We start from the raw sequence: 26,519 nt of genomic DNA, 5'->3' as shown, positions 1-26,519 counted from the left end.
TACTGCAGGAAACAACCCTTTAAGAACCATTTTTATTTGTGTTTAGCGCAATTATACACATTCATGAGTCCAACAAGATCTGCACCGTGACATTAAGGGTACAGTACAATAACATTCAACATGAGGTACTTCATATTTATATATATGTGTCCTTTATAAATAATGCTTTAAGCCTGCTAAGGTGATACACTGCTCCAGAAAAAAAGGCTGCTGGGACCTGAAGTTAGCTGAGTTTATCATCACAAACAAAAACCAAACCGAAACAGTTCAGTGCAATAAATATGTAGAAATCAAAATGTTTACTTAAATACTGGTTTAGATATTCGGAAAGTATATTATGTTACACTCTTGTCACAGATTCTGCTCACCAGGAAAATAAAATATGCAGGTAGCAAAGATGGCCAGGTATAGTTTATGACAGAATCTATGAAAGGATCTATTAGTGATATTATGCTTAACTTTCAGGCTGATATGGCCTGAAGCATGCAAAATGTCAAATCAACATATTGAATATGCTACTGCTAAATCAACCAAATCCGTATTCAGACACCTATTTAAGTGTCCAGATGTCCTAAAGTGACTGGTACTAGCCACCTTCTTATACACTAACCACTTGTTAGTATCAGGCAGCACTCAGAATTAAGTCGCACTAGAAGCATCAAAAAGTGGTTTGAGGTGCTTGTGTTTATTCATTCATATTGAAAAACTTTACATGCACCAGCTCCTAAAACCTGGAATGAATTCAATGGAATTAAGCTAGAGGTAGCTTTCATCCTACTTAGTCAAAAAGATTTCATAACAGTAGCAAACAAAAATAATAATTAAATAACAGTTCTTTTCCTACATATTACAGCTACACAGTATTCTGATCTCCTAACTTCTGTTCCAGCCAGTCAATGCAGCAGATACCTCAACCTTTATTTGCAGGTAAGTAAAAAAAAAAAAACAAAAAAAAAAAATTAGAAGTGAGAATCTAAGTGTAGTTATACCAGTACAGTACTCGTGATTTGTCCCACCAGCTGAGGCACCTGATTTTTTTCCAAACAACTCAGAATGCAGCTTGCTACTGCAAGCAACTTGTCAATCTGATCATCACTCAGAGTAATTACATCTACATCAACTGCTTGCTGTAAGAAAACTTCATCAACTGATTAACATCTTTCTCTGATTTCAAATGTATTTAAATCATGGAACTGCAGCTCAGATGTTGTCTAAAAGTAGATGACCATTACCTCATCACAATCTTACATTCCCTTCTGCAGTCATTTCAGTAACTCCTTCTCCAGTCCATAAAATTATGTTCTTGTCTATTTTATGCTGCAGACCTAAATAGAATTAACTGAAATTTTTTAAAATCTCTCTCTGGGAGTCTTCCATGGAGCATTCTGTTTAGATTTCACTAACAGTCTGGATTATGTACATCTGTCACAAAAAAAAATGAAAACATTTTTCTATATATTTTGAGAATATTTACATTTCAGAAACAAGGTTGCTTACATACATATGTGTGTGTATGTATATAAAACATTAAACACTAAGATGGGTGAAAAGCACAGACCTTGTAGGGTACCTGACTCTTCTTTTATTACCTAGAGAGAAGACCTGGGCTTTGGCCATAAAGTGTTTGATGCCTATGCTCATTTTCCTTATTTCAGATGGTATTTTGGACACTGAAAAGAAGTATTGGCACTTTACTATGGCCAGAGGCCAGGAATCCAAACGTCAAGAAACACTTAGAGTAATAGGATTAAACTGGTAAGAAATCATATGAGAAAAACATTTTTATTACAAAACTGACAAGTGAATTTAGCGTTACGCTACATTAATGTGTTGATATACTATAACATTAATCTTCAGTCTGTCTAAAGAATCATTTGGTCCTCTCATTTCATTAAAACATACGCAACAAACAGAATCCACTTCAGAGGTGAAATAAGAACGAGATGCTTTACAATAGGTAGTATGCCTCCAAGAAGCAACCATCCCAAGGAAATGGTACCTGCATTTCTGATATATACTGGTTTCCTTATGTGAGTCATAATCGTTAATACTTCTCCAAAAATGATACAGACATGTAACAGGAAGTGTGTTGGGGGGAGGAACCAGGCAAGGGAAAAGTTCTGTAGCACATAATCCTCTTATTGATGTGTAACCTAAGCAGTTGCAGGAGATCCAACATTAGCACACTAGAAAAGACTTCCTCCTCTTCACTGTTATCTGATGACCTAAGTGTAATGACCACAGCTGGGAATCTTCTGTCTTTGCCTAAATTTCCACTGATAATGCACAGGGGAAAAAAGAAGAAATTTCATATTACAGAAAAAAGTCCAAGTCAAGATTGGTACATTCTTTTGTTCCTCTATAATCTGCCTCTACCATGTTTAGGAGGAAATAAAAAATCCCACCCGAAACAAACAAAAAATTATCCTGCATGGGACGATAGATATTAATTTGCATTTATTCAGCAAGGGTTCAAACAAAAACCATTTAAATAGCAAATTAACTTCAATAAAGCAAAAACTAGGTCATAGGAGTAGAGTTGCAAGAGCTGCATTTACAATTTGAACACGTGCAAGTACTTCCCTGCCTTTGAGGTGGGATTCCTAGAAAATGAACTCTGAGGGTAACTTGCCAAGACCACATCCCCCTCCTTGCTGTAAACATGCCCACACACTGTGGACATGGCCAGCATCCTGCATAGCTTCCCAAAAGCGGCATGCTTCTCACCATCATCCCCTGCAGCCATCCCAAACAACTGGCCACAGAAGACTAACAGGATGAAGGTTTAAACCTATGTTTTTTTCTGTTTACAACTGAAGCATTCCTTTTGGCTCTGATAATCAAAAGCAGTTCATTATTAGAATCTTCTAAGTTGGAAGAGCAGGGAGAAGAAAGAGCTATAAAAGACAGCTTCATTTTCTACCTCTATGTCCCCAAATAATTATGAGCAGAAAGCAGGAAATGGAGTATGATAAAATGGATCAATGAAGAAAGTGTTTAGTGAGATACAAGAGAGGGACATCCTCTGGTGATTCACAAGTGCATCAAAGAAAGGGTCAGCATCACCAGCAAACAGGCAGCCCTCTTAGAAAGCCTTCAAAACGTGCTCATTCCTAAGAGCTTCCAGTTTAAAGTCAAATTTTACACTTCATCACCAATGATGCTACAATTACAGCAAGTCAGTAACTTCCCCACAGCATTTAGTTACTTATTACCTGTACTGATCACGTATCTGCAGACAAAAAGCTAAGCGTCAGCAGGCCTGAACCAGATAGGTTCTTCATAGCAAAATGCTTTGTCTCTACACACTTTCATTCAAGCATAAAATATGAGTTCAGGAATTTGCCCTCCCTGTACCCCAGTGCCATTTGTACTGTCCGAAGAACACTGAAACTGAACAGTCACCTTTCCACACTGAACTTCCGTCATTCCTTCTTGTCCAAAATAACTGAGTTCATTACCATCCAGAATCACACTAGCTGTGTAAAAGGTGTCAGGCTCAATCTGCACTGGATATTCAAACCACACAGGAAAAGTGTTACTAGAACCATCTGAGAAATATTTACTCAAGTTCTGGCCTAGGATAACTCCTTGTCGTTTGAGTTCAATCTTGGCACTGTACTCTGCTGATCCACAGCTGGAGCCGTAGAGCCCAAAGCCAGCAATGAACACCCTCTTATCAACAGCAAACTGGATGCTGTCACACCGGCCCCTGTAGCGCCACTGGTTGCTGCGGTAAGCGCAGGACTGGAAACGGTGGCATCGCTGAGGAACAAGACCTTTCCGAGGCTTGCTTACAAACTGTAACTCTGGCTTTTTGGCTGCTGTGTACCAGAGGAAGATATCATTGGTTTCGTTGAGAGTCAAAATTCCAGACTGAGCAGCACCATTTGCGAAGTCATCCAGCGCCATGGTAGGGATGCGTATCAAGTACAGTGCCTTCCCGAGGACTTTGCGCTTGTTCTCTATGGTAGCTGTTAGCTCTTGTCTCTGACACTCCACTTCAGCCCAGTTCAGAGCTGCTTCAAAAACAACAATTTCTTTGGCATTCAAAGTCTCCCTTCGGAGAATGCTCTCAAGTGTCTGAAAATCAATGTCACAGAACCCCTCAGACTTCAAAGCTAGCTCAGCTTGGGCATCAATCACTTCCCAACAGCGCTGGGTCAGGTCAGGTTCCTCAAATAAGCAGCTCTGGGAAAGCAGCACGCAGGCATTCTTTGCACTTAGACTCGTCTCTAGAAAGTTGACACAGGCGCGGGCAAGATGAGGAACAATATACTTCTTGGCAGCATAAAGAGTGGCCAGTACAGTGTCTGCAGCCAAATCAATTTCATCACAGTATATGTATCTGAAATAAAAATCATGCATGTAACATTGCTGCTTAATGCAAAAGCATAATTTGGCAACAATACTTTAAAATTATAAACACAGAATGGCTCTACATTAAAACTAGTAGTGTTTTGGGGGACATGAATTAAATCCAGAAAGAAAGTACAAACTGAATTCATCACTCGTGTAAGACCACTGAAGAGAACTTAAATGTACAGGCTTAAATGTAAGGTGAACAAAACTTCACATTTGGGGTACATGCTATGTAGACTATGCCTCTCCAGCTTTATGTTCATTTCATACATACTTTGGCATACAAGAAGTTATCCACTCCAGGCAGTAGCTCCCCAAGGCTGCCTTACTGGGCTAAACAACAGTCTGGAACACAAGCTGTAAAGAGTAGATGGTCTGCATGTGCTGTGACGGTGAATGATGAATCATTGAGGTGTGCATATAAACACAGGAATGAAAACAAGTTTATTGGGAATAACGAGGTAGTCTAAGAACAGAAATTCTATCAAAGTATATCAAACGCTACTCATTTTCATAACTACTGGGTTTGTGACTTTTTTTTTTTTTAGGAGGGCTAGCTTTTGCTTTTTTAAAAAAGCAAACTACACAGGTCAATGAAGCATGCAGGAAAAGGCACAGACTTCTAATTTTCACGTTGCTTAATGCTTACAATAGCCTAGTTCTACTAGCACAGTGTTTTCTCAGACTCATTGCATAGGAGGAAATAAACTTTACTGCTACGCTAGTGTGGTGGAAGAGATGAAGGTGAAATTCTATTTATATGACTAAGCTGCTGGGATTCATTGCTCAGAGAAATGAAGCATTGTACAGTTGGTTCTTTTTAATATCTCATGCTTCAGGGCCCCATTTGCAGCTGGTGAATGCAACATGCTAAAACCATGCCAAATGCAATTTTACTTTTCACAGGGATAAGCGAGTCTTGATGGTTATGGTGGATAAGTGACTTCCTCTAGTAAAGCTGAAGTTGTATCTAACCCTGTGCTAATTAAAATTTTCTAGTTAGTAGGTTTCTCAACATAAGGAATTTTTTGTAGAACAGATGTACTTATAAAGTGGAATTAGTACGTACACTGATCTGATTACAGTTGTAAATACCTATATTTTTGCAGGGAAAGTTTTGTAGGGTACTATCCTCCAAGCTACAGTTGGAAAACATGCTCACAGCAGATACTAGTCAAGCCATATAATAAATTCTAAGCAGTTACAAAGAATACTTACACAGACCCAAACCTTTTTTTTTTTTTTTCAACTTTATTACTTTGTTTTAGATAGGCTATTTGTAACAACAAAGAGCATGTCTATGTATCACTGGTTACAGGCTTAGCTCCCTTGCTGTCCAAAAATTTTTCAATGTTATCAATTTTTATGGTTCTCCTCATTGCTTGCCAACTGTTTTCTCCCTTCTATTACTTCTCTTTGCCTGCTAGTACAGCAGAGAATGATGATATCTGTTTTAAACTGAAATAGTAAAAAAGTTGCTAGTTTAATATTCATGAAAGTGAAGAACTACTATCACTGATTTTCAACACACACAGCACAAATTGGCTGTCAGCAATGTTCCACACTTCTCACTCTGCCAACGCACCTCAACTCTGGTCTGCAATTACTGATATTCCAGTTTCACCCTGTTCTTAAACAGAAGATTCTGCTAGACCACAGGGTTTGATGGCTTGGTGACACATTCGTCCTGGGATAAGAGGAGATCACAATTCTAACTTGAACAGTCAAGATTAAGATAAGCTATAATACAACAAAGACACTAATTCAGTGTGTCACCTAGACTATGAGTTTAACCCTATTTTTAAAACTGTAAGGAACAGCCAAAGAAATTATACTGGGAGAATAATTAGTTATCTACCCGCTGAGGTGTTACTTGCAATACCTTGTCTGATGTTTGTCGTCAGAATGGCCACTATATAGTGAAAGACAAAAAATACTTATGCTGTAAGAATTTACTGTCCCTGAGGAAAAAAAAAAACCACTAAACTAAACAAAACCAACAAAAACCCCACATAAACAACCTCAATGTATTTATTTACAAAGATTGTGATAGAACCCCCCTGACTACAGGAAGGAGTATATGAAGGAGAGAGATCTTTGGGATAGGCAAAAAGCGTTTTCTTTCTGTATCAACAGTATCGTGAGCCTTCTGCCATCCACTGTTCACAGCAGTTGCAAGCAACACTCAGTGATGATTTCTTGCAGAGGAGAGGAGTGAAAGGAACTGTGCTCCCTCCAAGCTCCGCCCAGTGCAGCACATGCACTGGATCCTGCAATGAGGAGAATGCTGCACAACCCTATCCCTTCTGTGCAACATCACAGTTGCAGGCACCCCAATATTCACAGACACGAGCACTCTGCAGGTTCAGGCACAAGGTTAGCTCAACATCCACAAAGACCACAAAGTTTGTGGTCTTTTGTTTTTTTAAATAAAACCTGAGAAGGTAAGGAATTGAATGATTCTGGTTATGCTCTCAAAGGTAGTTTCCTAAATTGCCACGGGCTAAATAATACGCCAAGACCTAGATGTCAGTATTGATACTCTCTTTTCTACGTTTGAACACATTTCTAATGATAAATTCAGAGAGCATTCAGTTTTTCTACGGCAAATCACGTTTAGCCACAGTGAAATAGTTTGCTGTTTGAAAAGGAAGTGAGGTTGAGGGAATCCAAGTATCTCAAATTTGTGCCTTGTGAAATTCCGCATGGAAGTAAAGCACAAGTCTGACCTCTGCAGAGAACATCTACAAAACCAGAACAGCCCAAAGCAGGGACATAATGCACCTACTTACATAATGTTATATCTTAACTTTCTATGCCAGGTCTTTAGAACATCTGGGGAATTTCAGCTTTTCCTAGTAGTTATTGATGTTTGAACAGAACATTTCTGATGCTCATGATAACAGAGAAAAACTCTATGCAACAAATCTATACGCAACTTCAAACGTTCATCTACAGTGCCGCTAAAATGTAAGAGACAAGAAACCATTCTGTAGTTACAAGCTAGTCAAAACAATCTATGAAATACAATCAATTGCTAGCTACTGATTAGGCCATTACATGCAAGAAAATCTGCACTATATTAAAAGGATCACTATCAGATACTAATGTATATTCTTTTTCAGAAAGCAATGGCAGTTACTAAAGCTGAAGGGAAAAAAAAACCCTTAAAGCCATAGCATTTCTGTGTTAGGGCACTTCTCTTCATAATGAGAGTTTTAGATACATTCAAGGACAATTCAGCAGGGAAGCTGCCTCATGATGCTCATTTAGGAAAAGATAGCATTTCTCATGCACTTTGCAAGAAGATAAACAATGATCATGTAAACTGACTGGTGTTCCCCTGTGAGAAAAAAACCCAAAACCTATTCTTGTAAACTCCCTTTTTATCACTTTCCAAATGCATCAATATGATAGATGAGGCTAAATTTAATTTTCAGAGGCTATATTCAATTACTTAGGGTTGTTTTTCTAAGACAAGACCCGTACACAGCAAGTTTATAAAAAAGCTGTATTGATGTCAATATATAAACTGAGCAATTCTCGTTTTAGAGGGGGGGTTTGTGTGTTTTTAACTTTTCACTATGCTTGCAAAGTAGAACATTTTTTTTGTTGTTACAGCTGACAATTCTTTTTAGTAACTCCACTACACGGTTGTGTAACGTGTAGTGACAAATCAGATCAATAGGCATTACAGTATACAATGTGCCCAAAGATCCTCTGTCAAAGTCATTATTTACAACTGCCTACATTAGTCTAATATATGCATACCAAGAAGTAGAAGGGAAGAGTAAAATGAAGCAAACATTTAAAATACTTGAAACACAAAAAGGAAATTCTAAGCAAATGCTTGCTTTCTGTTTATATGCAAGTCTAATAGTTTATGACATTACAGGTGTATGTATACATCATAAAGGAAAACACATCACGCAGATGAATGATGCTTACTTCAACATTGCGAGAAAAGCAGCAGGCTCAACATCTGGTATACGGATTTCATCTTTGTCCTCAGCAAGCTCTCCGTAAAACATCGCATGGAATACAGAGCTCCCAACAGCCAGGACATACTGTTGAGAAAGGGAAATCTCATTTCATGCTTTAAACTGAAAGCACTGCCAACAAAAACAATGTGGGAGAGCCACTCTGAGCATACTGGGCTTCACTGACAGACCCTACAGACACGCTTCAGAAAGAAATGAAGTCAAAGTTAAGAACAGAATTACATGTTTTCCCTGAGTTTTACTCTCATGGGCATATATGCATTAGCTACTGGAAATGAACATATTCACTACAGAAGTTATATATTTCTAGAAAAATCTCAAGAGTAATATTAATCAGCAGCACAAATCATTATTCCTAACTTCACAAAGACTGCCTTAGCCCAAGTGCACTGTTTAACCAAAACCACAAAGAACAGCAAAGGACAGACTATTCCTTGCATGTACCCTTTTAAAATACAGAATTATGCCTGCCCCAGAAGAGCCAAGTCTTCCATGCTATGTCCCAGTGTAGCTGTGGGAGCTCTCTCTGGCCATCCCCATCCAATCTGACAATGCAGCTGTTGCTTACTTTGTGTCCTGGCAGCCGCTGGGTCCCACCTGGTGGCCCGACCACAAAATGAACATCTGCCATCAAGTCATTGTTGAACATTACTGCATTTCTACAAATAAAGGCAATGTGTTAATTTATGGTGCCCAGTAGCACTGTGCTTGCCCCAGGCACAAGAAACTAAATTTCTCAACAACTTAAAAGTTGCATGTTAATAAAGAGAAGCAGATCACACTTTGGTTTAAGCTACTTTACAAATCACTACATAAACATTCCAAATTAAAAAGTAAGGAGAGATGGGGGGGGGGGAGGGAAACTACATGTGTGTTCGAGTTAAAAGAAAACAACCCCAAACTTATGAGAACTTTTCAAAAAGTGGAAATAAAAGAGCATGTATCACTGAAAATCCCCACTAAGGTCTAAAAGTAAATCTTTATGGATATACTGCAGCTTCCAGCAACATTTTTATTTACTCAAGACAAACAGCTGCACTGTCTGGAAGAGATAATAAATTATTTTCCATTACCAAAATATTTGTTTTAGACACACAGAAAAAAAAGGTAAACTCTTTTTTTCAGCAAATAAAATTAATAACTAAACATACGCATTACACACACTGTTACTTCTCACCATTCCATTGAAACAGCAAAAATAAACTGCTCTGAGCTTACCTCTCTCTGATGGTTGGATAAAGCCCTTGCCAATTAGGTGCCGGAATAGTGTTGTTGTTATTGAGATTTTGCTGGTGGTATTGCTGGACAGCAGTTGTATTAGTGTTGGCTGGTTTCTTTCGTGGAAAAATATCAGCAGCCATCTTCTTCTTCTTTTTTGTCTTCAAGGTAATGATTTCATAGCAAACTGGAGGCAATTTGCTGCTGCTGCTGCTGCTGCTATTTCCCTTCTTAGAGCTCTTCTTGGACCTGTTCTTGACCGTCTCTGGAAGCATCAAGAAGAAGGTGAGACATTTCATGTTCTTTCCTTTCTCATCTACCATGAGTATACTTGTCGGTAAAGCCTGATAGCCTAACTAGCCAGAAACATTAAGAAATGCACATGGAAGCTGTTAAACATAGAGCAGCAAAGCTGAGAGTCTGCTTCTTCTCCAGCAAGACAAGGTGACCTTTCCAGTGCACCGAGTAAGAAACTGGCTTTAAGTTTGATCCAGTACTTGAATCATTAAATACATCCCCATCATTCCTGCCAGTTTTATTTCCTTCCAGATTTCCTGATCTGGAATTGCCTGAAAGCACTATACCCTGTGAAGAGGGTACACACTAGGCTGTAGCATTGGCTTTCTGAAGGGGGCTAGCAAGATGTGCACAGTAGCACTGCTGCTAGTCTGCTCAGTGAGCTGAACTTGTGCGTTGAGCGGATCGGAACAGAGTAGGTATTGCAGCCCTGCAGATGGAGTCAGCCAGCATTCAGAGCCAATAGCTGAAGTCACCGATAACGATTGGACTCAGCCGCACAGTGACACCTATTGTAATGTATGCTGCTCTGACATTAAAGCGACAGCAGTTGCACTCTTCACTTCATACATAGTGCTAACTAATAAAGTAATAAATGGCATGCACAGTTGCACAAGTGTATGACTGGCCAGAAGCGTATGAGTTTTAGCTCTCCTTCACGCTGCTTGAATTTTCACAAGGGAAGTAATAAAAAGTTGGAATCAGGTAGAAAGATGTATTAGAATCTAAATATTTCCACTGGAGCTATTCCCACATGCAGTCAATATTAGCAAGATTTCACGTCTCTAGTGTTCTCACAAATCCTTACCACAACAGCATTTCAGTAGAAGCAATCTATTGCTATCAGAAACAAATTAAAGCAATCAACTAGCAGCAGCAAAAACAGCGATGCAGTTAAACAATCCCCTCCAGCACAGCTTCTACTCCAGTGTAACATGAATAGAGATGAGGTCACAGCTTTAGCTTTAACTCCTTATGCTTCTAGATAACATTATAGTCTTTGACAGGGGTCCCAAATCACTAAGCTGTGCTAATTAATCCAGCTTACACCAGAAACAGCTGCACTACATCAGAAGAAAACTTCTAGATGTGCAATCACATTAAAGCAAACCAGTGAATATATTTAATCAATATTTCAAAGCGTTAAATGGCAAAATCCGAATGATTTAGAGACTCTCGAGCAGAAACCATTCCTTGAGATGCAAACATGCTCCAATTTTATTCACAAATATTTTCTGAAATAAACAGGATATAAGTTATGCCAGCCAAACTTATTTAAATAGGAAAGACAAATAATTTTGAGTCATTAGTTTACTTAGAACTTAAATTTAGATCAGATTTCCTTAATACTAGGTCTGTATTAAAAAACCCAAACAACAAGCAAGCAAGCATAGCCACTCAAAAACAAACCCAGGGAAATAAAAATATTCTGTGACAACATTTCACACTTTAAAATATTGGGGAGGATAATTAAAATACAATTTCATAATTATTTTTGAGTTTTAAAGAAAAAATCCTCTTTACTTTCAAAGTAAATTTAGCCACTTTCAGCCTTAATTAATTTTGCTGGATGAGAACATAACAGTGAAATTAAAATGATCAAAGGTTGGAGGAGAAACAGCTGACTACTGAAATCCCTGACAGAAATTTGCCAGTGACTTAAGCTGAAGCACAGAAACGCCACTTGGGTTACTCACTGAAACACCATTACAACTGCATGCATCACAGCTATGGCTCTGTAACACAGTCTCAGAATGTGCAGGTATTTCAAAGATTACCACATCTCCCCAGGAAACACACCATAGCAAGCACAAAGTGAACACCCTGGCAGCAGTCTGAGATAACACCATTTCCAGACATACATTTGTCCTCACTTTCAGAAGTCATTGCTCACGGAAGGGGGAAACAGAGGGATATGCATCCATACTTCTGTTGCTACATTTCACAATCCAATGTCTTGGTGCAAAATCTCCTTCACTGGTAATTTAATGGACAACAGTAGGCTATGCCTGGCATAGCTAAAAGGCAGAGACACATTCCAAAATACACTGAAAGGCTGGTTATGTAATTTCCAAAGAAATAATCCATAGCAAGCTTTTTTCTCTCTTCTCCCTCTCTCCTCTCCTTTTCTTTTCCCTCCTTCCTTTTTTATCTGTAACAGATTGATTTGGAAGCAAGATTAACAATCTGAGCCATATTGAACTGCAGAGGTAAGAGAAGGGGTAAAGGAAACAAAACTCATGCCACAGACGGAATGTTTCTAACTGCTCACAGCAGACAGTTTAGAGCAGGGCCACAGCAGGTATTCTCAGCACAAAATTTGAGTTTGTTGAGTTTGCATGTTTTTTTTCCTCTCCTTAGGTAGATTTCCACATTTTCTAGTTACAACAATAGCTCTTTTGCTACTGCAAGGGAAAAAAATTTCAGAGGGAAGAAGTTTTTTAAAAAAAATTCTTAGAGATACAGAAAAAACATGGACTCTCAGGAAAATATCATTTTCAACACTGGAGTTGGCAGAGGATTAATATGGGAGATTTGGTTTTCATTTCATAAATCAATTTTATATAAGAATCAAGGCCCTGCATATTTTTTCATTTGACCAGTGCAAATACAAAGATTATGAACATGCCAGATAAGGTCACTGGGAGGCTACAGAAGATAGACAGACAGACTGACTGGCCAACTCAGTCTGAGAAACAGACTGTAAACACAAACCTGTAGGAGTCCACCATCACTCTGACTTCTATAAAACACAACATGTGTGCAGTGTATTGTGCTTTCTTGGGAATGGAAGGAGAAGCTGCAGCTGAAGCATGTTCTGTCTGAATCCAGAAGTCAGTCAGACCCCTAGCAGACAAGAAGTATCTGCACGGCAGGATACAAATCCACCCCAGTAAACAGAAAGCCTACCTGCCAGCCATGTTCTTAAGCCAGCCACCAAAATCTGGTCTGCTATAACTGGAAAATTGAGCCAATTTCACAATATACTTCAAAAATTCCTATGAAAAACTATGAACCTGTTACAGGCTTTATACCATCTTTCACTACACTTTAACAGCTCTGAAACTAAGTCTCTTACACTAATCTTTAGATGCATGTGAAATGGGAAAAAAACACCCCAAAGCATTAGTGTTAGTTGCACTCACTACTCTTTCCATTTTGGCAGCAACTTCCATTTATTTTCTTGGAACGTAGTTTTCTTCTTTTACTATACACTCACTGTTAATGAATTTTCAAATCAATACACAGCGGTCAGCAAAAGCAACCTATGAACTACTCCCTGTTGAAAAACTAGTCAAAAATCTCAAGTTAAAATCAGCCTGTCCCCAGCAAGAGGGCCAAGGAAATTGACCTTCTCTCACCCAAAGACCTAACCATTTCTGAAAGCTTATTATTATGTTTTCCTAATCTTCTCCAGCAATTCTCATTTTTCTTCATTAATTATACAACTAACACAACCAAACTTGATACATACAACCCAGAAAAAGGGAAATACAGTTCTTCAAAGGCACATTAATCTTCATTTTATAAGCAAAGTAGTCAAACCAGGAATATTTTAACTTAAAGGGTGTAGGAAATTCCACGCTTAAATTTTAACACTGACCTAATGCAAATCCAAAACACCAGGGGTGAAGGACTGAGCAAAGCAGAGATACTACACATCAAGTAACACACTCCTTTCAAATTATTAGGAGCAAGAGAGAAGCCCTTGGAAGTCAGCTCCTTACTAATGATTGTGAACCACTGAAGCATCAATTTTGCAGTTCAAATCCAACTGTGTGCAATATACCTGCAATCCCAGTTTCATTCAGCCCCTAAGACCATAATATACCTTGACACCACTGTGAGTTTTGGCACAGGAATCACATAATAGCTCATCTCTTGGTACAACTTGTAATAGCTTACTACTACTATAATTATGCCTTTCTAAAGGTAACTTCCAATTGAGAATCACTTAATTTCCAGTGTTGTCTGGAATACTCTTCCTCATATTACATTGGTCTCTCGCTGCAATAGCAAGTATATGCAAGTTTTTATATATCTTTCACTTACAAACCTGTTCTGCATGTAGTAACATAAACTGGACAATTCTATTAAGAAAAAAAAAAAAACCAACAAAACAAGCTTTCACCAAAATTCCCAACTGTCTGTCACAAACATAGAATCATAGAACGTTCTGGGTTGGAAAAGACCTTAAAGATCACCCAGTTCCAACCCTCCTGCCATAGGCAGGAATACCTCTCACTAGGCCAGGCTGCTCAAAGCCCCATCTGACCTGGCCTTGAACACCTCCAGGAAGGGGGCATCCACAACTTCCCTAGGCAACCTGTTCCAGTGCCTCACCACTTTCATCATGAAGAATTTCTGCAAACCTGATGAGGGTAGACTTGATCTCACTGTCTATACCACTGATGAAAATATGAAACAGCACTGGTGCCAGTATGGGACAGTCCTACAGGCCTGGGGAAGAGTGGCTAGAAAGCTGCCTGGGTGTGTTGTTTGACATGTCAGCAGCATGCCCAGGTGGCCAAGATGGCATCTTGGCCTGAATCAGAAACAGTATGATGAGCAGGATCAGGGAAGTGATTCTGCCCCTGTACTATGCATTGGTGATGCCACACCTCAAATACTGCATGCAGTTTTGGGCTCCTCACTACAACAAAGACACTGAGGTGCTAGAGTGTGTCCAGAGAAGGGCAATGAAGCTCCTGAAGGGGCTGGAGAACAAGCCTTATGAGGAACAGCTGAGAGAACTGGGGTTATTTAGCCTAAAGAAATGGAGGCCAAGGTGAGACCTTATCATTGTCTACAACCACCTGAAAGGAAGTTGTAGTGAGGAGGGTGCTGGTCTCTTCTCTCAAGTGATAGCATGAGCGGAAATGGCCACAAGTTGTGCCAGGGAAGGTTCAGATTAGACATCAGGAAAAATTTCTTCACCAAAAGGGTTATTGGGCACTGGAACAGGCTGTCCAGGGAGGTGGTTGACTCACCATTCCTGGAGTTATTTAAAAGATGGGTAGATAAAGTGATATAATTTAGTAGTGGACAGATACGTTTGGACACAATGATCTCAAAGGTCATTTGAAAATTGAATGTACAAGTTCAAAAAACAAATAAGCAAACAGAAAACAAAATCCAACCCACACAGCTGAGGAGCCTAGTTCTGTTTGCCTATTTATGAATTATTTAGTCACTTGGATGAATCCTTCCCAATCACCATTCCAATCCTTCTGTTCATAAAAGCGCTCATTTGAAAAGAGGACTGACAGCTCTACTCTTGATTTCCTCAAGTAACAAATGCATCCAGTGACAAAATCTTCCACCTTCCTCTCGCAAGTTTCTGATTGGCAGCAACTAAAGTAACCCAAGATTACTTCTGTTTCTGTCTGCTGCACGGCCCTGACGTCTCATTCAGTAAGGTCTTCTACAGAAAAAAAGATGACTGAATATGTTTCTTTCCCAGAATTGCCAACATCTGGGAAAGAATAGAATAGCATCGCAATAGATGCATCTTGAAGCAAAACGAAAAGCTTTAAACTAAGTCTAAACCAGCTGAATTGTATTTTGCTATAGCTCTTATGCTATAATAGCAACATACTTGTTGGCAAATATTCTTATTAACTCTGCTTAGCATTTAAAGTATCAGGATTTTAAATTTTTGCATAGTATTATCCACTAAGCCAGTTTTTACATTTTTTGTTCCCAAATGTACTTAATGCTTGAAAGAAAACAAAAGCAGGAAGTCCTGAACAGCCCATTCAACAGGTAAATACAAACTTACACAAAATAGAAGCTTTAAGAATGAGTACTCGGGTGCCTTTTACTCTTTCACTCGTATTATTTGACAGTATATAGGCTATGCCTCTGCACAACACTTCTTATAGGTCTCCCAACCAAAGTAGTCTTAACTTTTTAAATTTGTTCTTTTCGTATCTGCAATCATTTTCAATGTCTCCTTTTGATTTTTTTACAGCAATATCCTTCTTGAGATAAAGCAATCAAAATAAAACATTATATTTAAGAATAACATTTAGTCCTACATTTACTTACCTTCCTTCTGTGTGGAATTCTGCTGGCTCACCATGAACCTGTTCACACACCAAGTGCAACATCTTCCATCATCATTTTTTCCTGTTACTTTCTTGCTTAGCTGCTTGAAGTTTGCAATTTAACCCCAGTGAGAGGTTCAGTAACTTTCTATCTATGCCTCAAAGACAAAAGATCTCTACACTGTTGAGGTTTGTTCTTAAAAGTTAAAGGTTTTGTTCCCAGCTGGGCTAAAACAAATATAGCTACTGTATTAAAGCAAGAAAGAAAAAATGTTTAAAACTCTTGTATTTTCATTACAATTTTAATGCCATGCTTGCTGCATGAATGACAGTCCATATAAACCACAACTGTATAAAGAAAGGCTTATGTTTAAACAACCAACAATGAAAAATGTATTTGATCCCGTTACAGTGAATTATCATACAAACATTCTCTTCTGCGCATATGGAAAGAAATAATGTGAAATGTTTCATTACAATGTGAAATATATGTTTTTACCAGCCTGCTGAGATATATTCTCCAATATTGCCAGTTTTAGACTGCAGGTAGAAAACATCTCAGAGCAGAATAGGCAATTTATTCTATAAACATTAATTTGCTTCTTGATAGTTCAAGATAAAAAACAAGAATTACAAATGAACTCTGAGATGAGAAAACCTGCAACTACAAAATAAGAAATTCAATTCAAGGTTACAGGAAATAGTGTTTTTCTACTAATTTAAAAGTGACAAATTAACCATTTCTTCCCCATCACTACTACTCTAGCTTGTCCATTTCATGTTGAGTTTTGGTCTTGAAAATCTGTGGGGTCAATAAATAGTGACTGCCATTTTTTTATTTCTTTCTAAACATGAAATTGCAAACCTGAAAGCACTCAATGCTTTTTCTAAGACAGAGGTCAACTTTAATTCTACTCTGCCTCTTACCAAAACTGACTTACAAAGGAAAGATCAGATAGCTCAGGAAATTGGTAATGAGATACAGTGGTTTTCGTCTCTAGGTCACTAATTCTAAATTGACCGAGGTCAGCAGTAATCAAAAGTCATTAGCATTTAACGATCATTCAGTGCCCTGTGAGAAAGATGCTAGTGATCTTAGTGCACTTCAGAAAAGCCACCACTACAATTAGTATTCACATGTTGCCTATTCCAAGGAGGAGATCAGGATCAGATGACTACAGACAGAACTTCCTATCTTACAGACATCTTGCTGATGCAGACAAACCTTTATACTAATTTTAACTTGGCTCAGAAACTACTCTTTTAAAACTGAAAGTTAAATTAATATAGGCTCTGATAAAGGGCAGGCTGGAAGCTGAGCGGTCCTGCTCCTTTACATCAATGGTTCCCAAATGTCTTTGCCCCAAGATGCAAACACTAGCATAAATGGCACTATCTTAGTGACTCACTTGTGACAAGCAATGGCACTAGAAGAATAACTGCACCACGAGTATCCACAGGGGTACTGCATTACAGTTGATTATGTTGGCATATAACTCAAGGACTACATTTTTCATGTGCAGATAACCTATATTCACCATGTCAAACCTAGCACTGAAGTACCCTGTGGGACAAAAGAAGGGGAGAGGATATTGCTACAACCTACACCATACCTGTTCTGTGGCCTGCAAACTTCAATCCCCTCGGACTGCCATGCCACCAGCACCATCCAACAAGATGAAGTAAAATGAAGTACCTTTGGAAAGCCTGGTTAGTTGTTTTAACTTAAATGTCATTAGGGTCTGTCATGGGAAATCTACATCGTGCCAATACGTAGTTCCCTAAACTTCACTAGATGCAAAACATGTGGCTTAAAAATGCAAAGCAGATCAGTGATTCAGCACACTTGTGATTCCAGCAGAAGAGCATATCTGGAACAATTGAGTAAAAACATTTTAAATGAGCTTAAAAAGGGGGAAAAATTGGCACAGCATCTTGTTTCTGTTGCATTTTCAATGACAAAAGAGGAAGATTACCTCAGTCAGTGAAAGAGGAACAAGTCAGTCGTCTATCAGCAAAACAAGCATTTGATAAGAAAGTATTCCCAAACACAGTGGCTTTCACCTCTTAAAAGTGAGTCTCAAAACCTGCAAAATGACTCCCCTTGCCATTTTATGACAATTGTTTAATAACCCTGATTTTTAGATATGAGAGATAGATGGCTACTAACCTCAGCTACTTCCAAATAGGTTTAGGAATGAAACTAAACATCACATGTAATAAAGTGCACCACAGTGAATTAATCTTCTTTTGCCCTGTTATAAGCTGTGAATCTTGTTACTTGCCCTTGTTTGCAGACTCTCACAGAACACACAGCCTCTTTTTCAATGGCTGTTCCACAGGGGAATAAAGATGTTGCCAAATTTTTATCTTAACTGTTTCAGAAAATCAGATTTACTTTCTTTGCTGCAAATATTTCCATCACACTTGCCTATTACGTCCTATTACACACTTGCTTTCCCATTTCTGTTAATTTCTCCTTGTCTTTACAACTGAATGGTACCTTCTTTGCACTCATCAGTTTAAGATAAACACACACATACTACTCAAATTCTGATTTCAGAACATATTTTTAAGCATTAACACATATTTGTCTAGCAATACTAGGATATCCCAAATGTGTTCTCCTTCACAATAACTCTGCTTCAGATATCCCAGGACATGCCAGAAATTTAGCACAGCAAAAGAGAAATACTAAGGAAGGAACAAGTAATGAAGTGTAAGAGACTGGGACTGTGCAAGGTAATCATACACACACATTAGTTTTATGCATCATAAAGTTTTACACAGTATCAAAACCTTTACTGTTTCTTGGTGTACATGTATCACCTCGGTCCATAGGCGAGCATTACTGAAGACCATACCAAATAACACTAAGAAACTGAATGCACCGAGGTGCACTTTGTATACGTTTAAGTGCATTATATTATCCTAAAATCACATACATTCCTTTGAGCTATGTTTCACAACAGAAACTGAGCAAGCTATCTAATAGGATAGAGATTTCTTTCATCTCCAAGTTGAACTGTATGCTGAGGACTCCAAAGAAAGGCCGAATACTGCAACAAAGGGACAGTGCAAGCTCCTGCACACTTTTCTGTTGAGAATAATACACAGCTCTTCCCCAGTGTTAAGAGATATGGCTTGCACTTTCCTCCCCTGCTAAGTGGGAAAGGTGACACACCACTAAGTAGCATGTTGCACATTTCAGATTAAAATTTAAAGAGATTTTCTTCCATCAACTACTCAAGCCTATATGTAAAATCTCACACCTATCAGGCACAAGCAAACACACTACCTGACTGGAAAGTTGATTTCTTTACCTAGTCTCAGAAAACTCTTGCAACCAAGCAAGCTTTGAGCAAACAGGGAGGCAGGAAAGCTGCAATTTCAGAGAATGTACTTTTCTGAAGATTACTTCTTTAATTGCTTTGAATGTGAAGAGAACTGCAGCTAGTGGGGATACAGAGTGTAACCTGGTATATCAACATCTTGTCACAGTAGGATGCTATCAACAAGTCACTCAGCCCTGTACTGAAGCAGTACGTGATCCTCTGGTGCAATATTTATTCAGTTCATCAGTGTTTAAAAATGCAAACTCTTCCTAGACACTGGACTTGCTAGGTTCTCTTTTACTTTAGCTTGCTGAGTTACCAAAATCAGACAGGGCAGCAGTATCAGAAAACAAGCAAGTAAGGTCTGGAATATGTGAAGTGTGAAAATTCAAGAGAAGTTACCTGTTACTTAAGCCTTTCCGCCCTCAGTTTTCTGGCATACATACGTTTAATGTGGTTTTGTAATTAAAGCACAGGATTAGAATTCGACTTCATGGCAGAAAACAGAACTGAAGACAACTTCCCCCACAAAAAGCTTTTAATCTTTTCCTTCCAAGATTCCCATCTCTTATTTCCTTGTTTTGCCCCATCTATCAGCTCTTTGATATAGACTAAAATATCCCTGATCTCTTATTTATATAAGGCCTCATAAAGCAGGGCTTCCATGCCAGTTCATATGCCTAAACACTTGTGTAAAACAATCGCTGGCAAGGTTTGAGGAGTTAATAGAGAAGCACAGTAGAACTACTCTGAATTATCAGAGAAAGTTAATGCTGAGCATGAAAAACATTCTGCTGCAAAACCAGGGTCATTTGCACAAGTTCAGATGAAGAACAGATGAAGAACTAAATTTCTTCTGACAAAGTAAAGCACAGTCTATCATCATCACACCTCTGTTTTAACTGAGCCTACCCCAGCACTGATGTTTTCATCATATGCATAACAACAGTTTGGTAACAAGGAAAAAAATATTTCCTCACAAGCTCTAATAAGCAAGTGTCCAAACAATAAAAATTACTGTTGCAACTTGCATCTTTTTTTCTCAGCCTTAAAGGGCAAGTTTAAGGGATTCCATATGGCTTCTGAAAGGTGTTTCCTCCAGGGCAGAGCTGAGGATCTCTGGAGGGGAGACACAAGGAAAGTCATTGTGCAGTTCACTGCAGTGTACTTACTGTGGGGAATTAAAAAAACCAAAAAACAAAACCAAACCCATAAAACAGAAAACTGCACCCTATATTCAACTCTGGCAATCCTGCAGAACTTGTTACAAATGAATCTTAAAGAAGATCCTAAAAGATTTGATTAGCAAAGTTCAATAATACAATGAAGCCAAGACACTATGCATTATAAAATCACAGAACAGTTTGGGTTGGAAGGGGTTTTGGGTTAAAGATCATCTAATTCCACCCCGCCTGCGATGGGCAGGGACACCTCCCACTAGATCAGGCTGCCCAAGTCCCCATCCAACCTGCCCTTGAACACCTCCAGGGATGGGGCATCCACAACTTCCCTGTGCAACCTGTTCCAGAGTCTCACCACTCACTCGCATGGTGAAGAAATTCTTCCTAATGTTTTAGACTAATATCTCCAGTTTGTACTCATTCCCCCTCACCCTATCACCACAAGCGTTTATGAACAGTCCCTCTCCAGCTTTCCTGTAGGCGTATAGGTATAATTAGGTAAGTTAGCCATCACTTTAGGAGCACTGAAACATCCGAACTTCAATTCGAGCTTTTTCTCGCTTCAAACAACCACCCAGTTACCCCCTCCTGGTTTCAAACGCATCACCACTCAGGAAACAAGCCAGGAAAACGGACTGCTCAACCCGGGGGTTAACACGGGTGGACTTTCTCCGAAGGGACAGCGAAACAGCGCGTGGCACAGGTGCCCCTTTAGCCGACCCCCTCGGTCTCCAGGCACTTGTTCACCTGGGAGCCGGGCCAACGAGGCGGGGAAGCCGCTTCTGCACAAAGGGCGGCTAAAATAAGAACGGGGGCTGCGGGCACTGCCGGTGGCTCTGCCGAGGGGCTGCTCCCGCCGCCGAGGCTCGGCTCCCTGACCAAGTTCCGCGGCGGGGCGATGCGGGGGCTCAGGTGCGGCCGCACCGCCCCGTCCCTCAGTGTGGGGGGGCTCAGCCTCGGCTCCCTCCACCCTTCCGCCACCTCCCGCGCCCGGCCACCCCCCCGCTCCGCCGCCCCCCGCCCCTGTCACGGCCACCCCCGCCCCTCGCACTGACCTGAGGGCGCGCCCTCCCCCCACCCCGGGGCTCGCGAAGGGCGGCGCGGGCACCCTCGGCGGCAGCACGCGCGGGGCCCCGCCCTCGGAGGACGCGCACGCCCCGCCCCTCGCGCGCACGCGCACGCACAGCCCGGGCTAGGCGGGGCGGGGAGGGGACGGGCTGGCTCGCGGGCTGAGGGGTGTTTTCTCCCCACGCTGAGTGCCCGCCCCGCGCCGGCAAAAGGCAACCGTGTCCCGGGCGGCAGCGGGAGGAATGTGGCCAGCAGGGAGAGGGAGGGGCTTCTGCCTCTCTGTTCCTCTCTTGTGAGACCTCATCTGGACTATTGTGTCCAGTTCCGGAATCCTCAGCATAGGAAGGATATGGAGCTGTTGGAAAGGGTCCAGAGGAGGGTTACAAAGATGATCAGAGGGATGGAGCACCTCCCATACAGGACAGGCTGAGAGAGTTGGGGTTGTTCAGCCTGGAGAAGAGAAGGCTCTGAGGAGACCTTATAGCGACCTTCCAGTACCTGAAGGGGCTGCAGGAAAGCTGAGGAGGGACTGTTCACAAAGGCTTGTGGTGATAGGACTAGTGGCAATGGGTATAAACTGCAGAGGGGGAGATTTAGACTAGGCAAAAGGAAGAACTTCTTCACCATGAGAGTAGTGAGGCACTGGCATAGGTTTTCCCAGGAAGTTGTGGCTGCCCCATCCCTGGAGGTGTTCAAGGCCAGGTTGCATGGGCCGTGGGCAGCCTGATCTAGTGGGAGGTGTCCCTGCCCATGGCAGGGGGGTTTGAACTAGATGGGCTTTAACGTCCCTTCCAACCCTAACTATTCTGTTTCTATGCGTGCAGTGAGGATGAGTCGAGGAGAATGAGCCTGGCATTATGTCTCTGCCACTCAATTGCCTATCAGGATGACCAAACTGGCCCCTGATCACCCTCTCCTGCATATCAACACCATAGCCATAGAACAAAGAATCAGAGGTGATCATGAAAACAGAAGTATATCTGGTCAGGGTCATGGTTTAGTGGCAGATAGGAAAGGTTGGACTCGATGATCCAAGAGGTCTTTTCCAGCCTGGTGATTCTATGATTAATAAGACTTGTGAGTAGAAACCAATATATGTTGTACTTGGAGGGCTTATGGATGTGGAAACGGTGAGTTTTGTGTGTTGGAAATGGCTTGATGTATGACCCTGGACTTTTTTGGATCCCTACACACTGGTTCAGGTTGCACCAACAGGGGGGCAAAGCAACCCAGCGTGTCCCTTACCAGTGGCACTGCTGGTCAAAGGTAAAGAAGATAAGGAGCTGGGCTGACTGATTCCCCAAATGTTATCACTCCAGAAGGGACTATAAGAGGATGAGGAGCAAACCATAGTTGGAAATCCCTCTCAGCTGGTTTGAGACCTCCACTGACATCAACATCACATCATGGATCCAATCCCTCCAATCGCTGGAGTGTCTGCACCTGCAGCAACCTTTTGAAAGATCTAAAAACACTTTATCACTGAACTCCAGATGGGTCGTATAGTCCCTCCCAAACCCTTATAGGATGCTAATATTAGTCTAGACTTAAGTTTATATTCTTGACTTAGAATTGTAACGTTATAGGTAATAAACTAAATGTTTAAATGCAGTTCTGGGTCCTACTCTGTCTCCCTCAGTGTGTGACATCCCCCATCCCCTTAAAAATAAAGCCTTGCTGTCCCAGAGGGCACCCCCGCCCAGAGCCTGCAGGGTCCCTGCAGCCAAAACTTTAGGTTTTAGCAAGCAAAAATAGGGCTTTGGCACCAATAAAAAAGTTTAGAGAAAGTGATATGAGAAACGCTTATTCACTGGTAAAAATATTGGAAAGGACAAAGTCTTGGAAGCAAAGACTCATCAGAAGGGCAGGCTGTCATCCAGAGGGACCTGGAAAGGCTGGAGAAGTGGGGCTGTGTGAACCTCAACCAGTTGCAGCAAAACTTACCAATTAAATCTCACAGCGAGAAACAAACTGATAGCACCTTTTTTATTCAAAATCAGAGTAGTGCCCAAAAGAGAAGCACATTCTTGGCTTATCAAGTCCAGACCGTTTAAGGATTAACCCTCTACAAAAGTGATATTTGTGTGTGTGTGTGCAGTGACATACACAGCCTTTCAATACTTCAAAAGAGATTACAAGAAAGATGGGTAAGAACTTTAGCAGGGCCTGTAGCAATAGGACAAGGGGTAATAGTTTTAAACTAAAAGAAGAGAGGTTTAGACTAGGTATTATAGAGAAATTTTTCACGCTAAGGGCAGTAGAGCTCTGGAATAGGTTACCCACAGGGGCTGTAAATGCCCCAACCCTGGAAATATTCGAGGTCATGTTGGATGGTGTTCTGATCAACCCGATCTGGTTGAAGATTTCCCTGCTTAATGCAAGGGAATTGGACTAGATGATCTGTAAAAGTCCCTTCTAACCCGAAGCATTCTATGATGTCTGTGAGGACAACTGTTTGCTGTTCCCTTCAGACAACCGCTTTTTTTTTTTATTTGCGTAGTGACAAAATATGTTTCCATGTAAAACATCGTGTTCATCCGCTTTCACTCTTCACACCTCTAAGGAAAAAAAAAACAAACCCACCACCAAAAAAAAAATCCAAACAAACCTTACAGCAGAAACTCCAGCCTCAGCATCCAAGTTTCATCCCAGGACCCAAGGATGAACCACCCTTCCATCTCAGATTTCTTCTATTTTTCCAAATAAATAAGCAAGAGGTTAATGCTGTACATCCTTCCTTGAGTAAGCTGTTCTTTTCCTGCTGCTCATAGCATTGCTGACTTTAAAAAAAAAAAAAAGAAATGAAAAAAAGCTTTTTGTTTTTGAGCCTCTGAAGAGATAATCAAAAGGGATAGAGGCATTTCCAGGATCAGTGCCTGGGTTTATCCAGGAGCTTCATAAATAAGGGATTTCTCATAACACCAGTGTATTTAACCACATGGGAAATTAAAATGTGTTGCTAGCAGTTATTTTTAAAAGCATAGCAAAAGGCTTTATTTGAAGCTTTAGGGTGGGTCGTTTTCCCCCCCCCGAAGAAACAATTATTTCTGGAATCACTGCTGCGTTCCGCCTTTATTCTCCCATGAACGTTCATTTACCTATATTATATACACTTTATTTTAGCAGATACTTTCACAATGTGAAATTAGGCATATCTGTGGATAATCAGTACTTTGCTTTTCCAATTTTAATACTCTAGCCATTAAGATAGATAAGAAACTAAATAGCAACAATCATGACTGCATACACACACATTATAGCTCTTACAGATTTTACCAGCAGAGTACATGCTTTAAATTACAGTGCGTAAATGATGATTTAATTGGAACTTGGGAAGCCAACAAAACATTCATTGTCTGAAATGAACTTAAACATGCTGTAGATAACCACTCTAATTTTCCATCCTGTTTTCAGACTCAAGGTAAAAGACCCTTTTTGCAACTGGGGTAATTTAGATGGCAAGTGGTAAGGAAAGCCCTTTCCTCCAGTTTAGAGGAGGTTATTTTGCAATGCAAATTTGAAATCTCACTGTGGAAAAAACATCTTCTGGCTGTAACCTCGACACATCCAGGAATTAGAATTCAAGTACTCCGATATTTTTTATTGAGGCAGCAGGGTCTGCCCAAATTAAGGGCTCCACCCAGTAACATTTGTTTTTCTTTTTTGGCCTCTTTAGACCTTTCCTGCATTTCCAGCCCAGCTTGTTCAGCTGTGCACAGGGGCTTGGACCGTGACTACTTAGCATATTTCAAAGACCTGCAGGCTCTGGTTTAATACTGATAACAACACTGAATTCAACTAAAGTAATTGCACCACCGTGCAGCAGATTTTGCACCCCAGCTGAGTGGTTCAGGAGGCTGTACACAGTGCTGCAACATTAGTCCCACCCCATTCTTAGCCCTCTTCACTTACAGGGACTGACACGTGGGATGATGGGTTACACTTTGTCTGCATGGTCCCGCTCAAACATGACGCTGCTGCTTGGCATCAAAGTACTGACATTCAGAGCTGTGGTCTCTCCTCTTCCTCCTGCAATTGCATACCTCATATTAGTTACCTGGTTTGAATTACATGGCTGTTTGGTTACCTGGGCTAAGCAGACCTGTGTGCACTTCGCTGCTTTTCTCAAAGGTGTGTTTATCTACCACCACAGTTTGTTGACAACATTCAGCTCAGCTCCCGAACAAATGAGCTGCTAGGTTAGCCAGACCTGGCTACCAAACCCATCTTTCAACAGGGGAGGAAAAGTGCAAGATTCCTGGTGCTTCTGGGTGTTGATGTCCTTTCTTCTTGTGCTGTCACCCCCAGGGTGACTATTATAATATGCATTAAAAAAAGCTTACAAGGAATAGGAGTCATAGGCTGCAGTGAAGGTCTCTGGGGTGTCATGAAGGACATAGCTTTGGAGCCTTGCCTGCTTCCAGCTCAGGTTTCTGGTCAAGCTCCAGCATTGTTTACTGCAAACCAAGGGCTGCTCTGCCAGGGAAGGTGAAGCTGATCAAAGTATTTTAGTTGCAAAGCCATTTGACTGGGATAGGTTCTGCTCTGTGGTGGTAAAATAAAGCCAAGTATTTGTGTTGAGTCACAGACTAATCTGTTCTGCTGTCACAGGCACATTTTCCAAGTATTGAGCAGCACTTTACAAAGACATACTAACTTGAAAAGCCATTTAGATATTAATTTTCCAGTTCAACTTGCATGCTGGGTAGATTCTTCCAAGTGCTCCAGGGTATAATTACTTTCTCCAAAAGCATCTTCTTACCAGGCACTGTGCTAGTGCTGACCACATTTCCCTCCCCCCACCGCCCCATCTCCCCTCCTCCCTAACCTCTTAGAACTGAATTTCTGTGCAGAACCTCCTGCAAAGGTTATCATTTTATGTTTAATAGGGGAGAAAGAGACAGTGCAAGAGATTTACTGCAAATGGAAGCCATTACTGGAACAGTTATCAAATGAAAGAACAATATAATAATGTCTAGTCATAAAGATATGAAGAGTTGCCTGTCA

General features: G+C 40.6%; 1 protein-coding gene across 2 annotated transcripts; it reads right to left on the bottom strand.

Moving 5' to 3' along the window:
* BTBD3 (BTB domain containing 3) lies at window positions 1-21,631 on the bottom strand. 2 transcript variants are annotated; one of them, XM_054062424.1, is made up of 5 exons: window positions 21,500-21,631; window positions 9,582-9,846; window positions 8,932-9,022; window positions 8,311-8,429; window positions 2-4,348 (listed from the first exon to the last, which is right to left on the bottom strand). In XM_054062424.1, the coding sequence occupies exons 2-5, from the start codon at window positions 9,722-9,724 to the stop codon at window positions 3,316-3,318; spliced, it is 1,386 nt and encodes a 461-aa protein (XP_053918399.1). In that variant the 5' UTR covers window positions 9,725-9,846; window positions 21,500-21,631; the 3' UTR covers window positions 2-3,315. The 2 variants fall into 2 exon arrangements, with proteins under 2 accessions (XP_009554789.1, XP_053918399.1); XM_009556494.2 differs by lacking the exon at window positions 21,500-21,631 and having other exon boundaries at window positions 1-4,348; window positions 9,582-10,667.
* Window positions 21,632-26,519: the final 4,888 nt, after the last annotated feature.

The sequence above is a fragment of the Cuculus canorus genome, chromosome 3, assembly GCF_017976375.1.
Source record: "Cuculus canorus isolate bCucCan1 chromosome 3, bCucCan1.pri, whole genome shotgun sequence".
NCBI classification, from domain to species: Eukaryota; Metazoa; Chordata; class Aves; order Cuculiformes; family Cuculidae; genus Cuculus; species Cuculus canorus.
Note: the sequence above shows the minus strand (reverse complement) of the source record. Positions and strands in the feature narration are given on the sequence as shown.